The 2,955-nt window shown below is 34.1% G+C and overlaps 1 protein-coding gene across 1 annotated transcript; it reads left to right on the top strand.

Annotated features, from left to right (window-relative positions):
• The first annotated feature begins 228 nt into the window (after positions 1-228).
• On the top strand, positions 229-2,559 carry LOC109008765 (structural maintenance of chromosomes protein 1A-like). The gene is made up of 4 exons (XM_018988989.2): positions 229-914; positions 1,300-1,410; positions 2,004-2,084; positions 2,279-2,559. The coding sequence occupies exons 1-4, from the start codon at positions 654-656 to the stop codon at positions 2,351-2,353; spliced, it is 528 nt and encodes a 175-aa protein (XP_018844534.2). The 5' UTR covers positions 229-653; the 3' UTR covers positions 2,354-2,559.
• Positions 2,560-2,955: the final 396 nt, after the last annotated feature.

Here is a 2,955-nt window from a genome sequence, read left to right as displayed (position 1 = left end):
ATAACTATTTTCTGTAAAAACGAGTCTATTTTTATTGCAAATGGTCTTTTTCATAACAAAAAAAGTTGACAAATATTCGTTTTTCTTGTAGTGACAGTTTACCTTATATATATATATATTCATATAAAAAAAAATTGGTACCCAAGTGAGAAGAACAGTAGCAGTTGGTTGAATTTGCCATTATACCAACTTAAGAAAATATATAGCTACCTGACCTTACCCAAAAGGGGCAGTACATCTAGATCCTTGATCACCAAGTTTACATCGAACATATTCATGAAACCAAAGCTGCAGGTAAGAAAACTGCAGCCTTGATCATTATGATTATCTGAGGTTAACTTCCAACACAAAAGTCTTGATGGTGTTAATGGAGGAGGCGTTCGAGTCATGATTTTCTGAAATAACCTTTATGATTATATAAAGTGAGGAGGTATTCTGGTCATGATTTTAACTTGTACTATTGTATTATCTTTTTAGTGAAATCTTGTTGGTTTCATACCTTTAAAGCTAACCGGTCATGCTAATATAATCCAACCTAAAACAAGAGAAAAAGAACCATTATTCTAAGCAAAAAGATCGAGCAAAAGAAGAGAGGTAGGAAAGAGAGAGCTCTGCACATTAATTTGAGGGGAAAAAAAAAGGGTGTCACAGCGATGGCAACGCCAAAACAGATGTTGGAGCAGCAGCAATCACAAATGCAACAGCTGGTGATCAAGAATTCGGGAATTATGATGAGTGGGAGCCCGACAAAGGAGCTGATCGACAAGGAAGAAGACATGTCAAAGTCGGTGCTGGTTATGTTCCGCGCAAAGGAAGAAGAAATTCAGAGGAAGAAGATGGAGGTTAGGGACAAGGTTCACACCCAGTTGGGCCGCGTCGAAGAAGCAACAAAGCGACTCGCAGAGATTCGGGAAGTAAGTAATTTATTACTACATATATGCATGCGTCTTTTGAGAATCTTTGCAGAAAAAAAATGAGAATCTTTGATATTACTGATCAGTTTCATTAATTGCATGAGAGACATTGCCAGTGCCAATTAGTTTCTTTGGTTTTTTTCACTTCTTTTGAGCAACCTGCATGCAGCCTTGATGATTCAAAAACTAAAAGACAATTTTTCTGTGAGCACGACTGGTCGATCTTTTTTTGTTAATCTGCGCGCAAGCTGATATCATGTTGGCATGTGATTGAAGAAATCGAACGTCAAGAAACTGTGCTATAATATTATCTACATATGACATGTTAATGATCATGAAGTCTGGTGGATTATTTGATCAAATAAATGAAAATGAAATGTATTAGGAGCTTGAGGGTCTCACAGATCCAATGAGGAAGGAAGTCGGTCTGATTCGCAAGAGGATAGATGTAGTTAACAAAGAGTTAAAGCCACTGGGGCAGAACTGCCAAAAGAAGGTCCAGTACCACTTTTCTGTTTTAATTTGCACAATATTCATGATTTTAATTATGTTTAGTTTGTTGTTTTGTAAATCTGGGTTTGATCAAAAAGCTACTTATCATCAAGAGGCATCTGAATATTATTGCTTCATGGAAAGGAAACCCTTCGATCCCTTACGTTTTACGTCAATATATAAATACTAGATTTGGAAGTTAAGATATGATGATTCCAAATTATAGAACATCATGATCATACAAGTGTACGTGGAACATCATGGAATCATGACTTGACATGTACGACACAATTAAATGCATCAATATTCAAGCTTTTTTTGTGATATTACACTATACTAAATCAAATCAAATTAGAGAAATGATACTTACAGTCGTGAGCGTGTAGTCGCCGTGCAGTCGTTTTGAAAAAAGTGAATAAATAAGGGACCCACATGAAAAGAAATTAATTTTTTAATAGTGGACCCCACTCTTTTTCAAAGCGATTGCACGGCATTTGCGCATTTCACGACTGTATGTAGCATTACTCATCAAATTAACCAAGGGTTTTTTTTTTTTTTTTAAATTTTAAAGTTCTTCTACAACTTTGTTTGTTACAGGAGAGAGAATACAGGGAAGCCCTTGAGGCTTTCAATGAGAAAAACAAGGAAAAATCTCAACTAGTTACCAAATTAATGGAGGTAAATATATATATATATATATATATATATATATATATACTAGATATATGTTGATCATTTTAGGCATAAGTCATGGTACTTAATTTGTAGGGCAAATTTCAAGCTATGATATCTTATAAAATTATCATGTACTGCAGATATTAATTTTATAACCATTAATTTGTGTTCTGATTTTGTAATGTCTTATCGGTCAGATGGTGAGTGAAAGTGAGAAAGTGAGGCTGAGGAAGCTGGAGGAGCTCAGCAAAAATGTGGATACCCTGAAATAAGATGCATGCATGTATGCATGCATGCGTTTATCAAAGAAAACTAGATGATCATCATCATCCATGGGTATTCGTGTGCTGTAATTAGATAGCTAGCACAGTACGTACGTATACGTAGCTTAATTTTTCTTGAATTTTTGGTATATCTTTTAATTTCTCTCTAATTAATTACTGGTTTTTCCTTGGAAGGTTTTCTCCTTTCAACATTAATGTTCCTTTATATATATATATATATATATATATATATATATATTATAGATTATGTAAGACGTACGTGCCTATCACCCAGTTATGACATTGAAGTTCTAATATTGAAATATTTCTCCTTATTGCATGCATGCGTGTTTTGTGTGTGTGTATATATATATATATGTGTGTGTGTTTTTTTTTTATTAGGAAAATTAGTGAGATATCTGATCAACAAATAGACGTACCACCAATTTTTAACTTTTTTTAGATAAGTAAACTTTATATAAACACCAATTAAGACTGTTCATCCAGGCCGAAACCTGGTTGCTAAAACCCGATACGGATTTGAAACCTGGATCTTTTTTAAAAACATGACCTGGCATCAATGTACATCTTCTTCCCATTGATGATGTTTT

The sequence above is a fragment of the Juglans regia genome, chromosome 14 (assembly GCF_001411555.2).
Source record: "Juglans regia cultivar Chandler chromosome 14, Walnut 2.0, whole genome shotgun sequence".
NCBI lineage: Eukaryota > Viridiplantae > Streptophyta > Magnoliopsida > Fagales > Juglandaceae > Juglans > Juglans regia.
The sequence above is the reverse complement of the archived record's forward strand: the minus strand, read 5'-3'. Positions and strand labels throughout refer to the sequence as shown.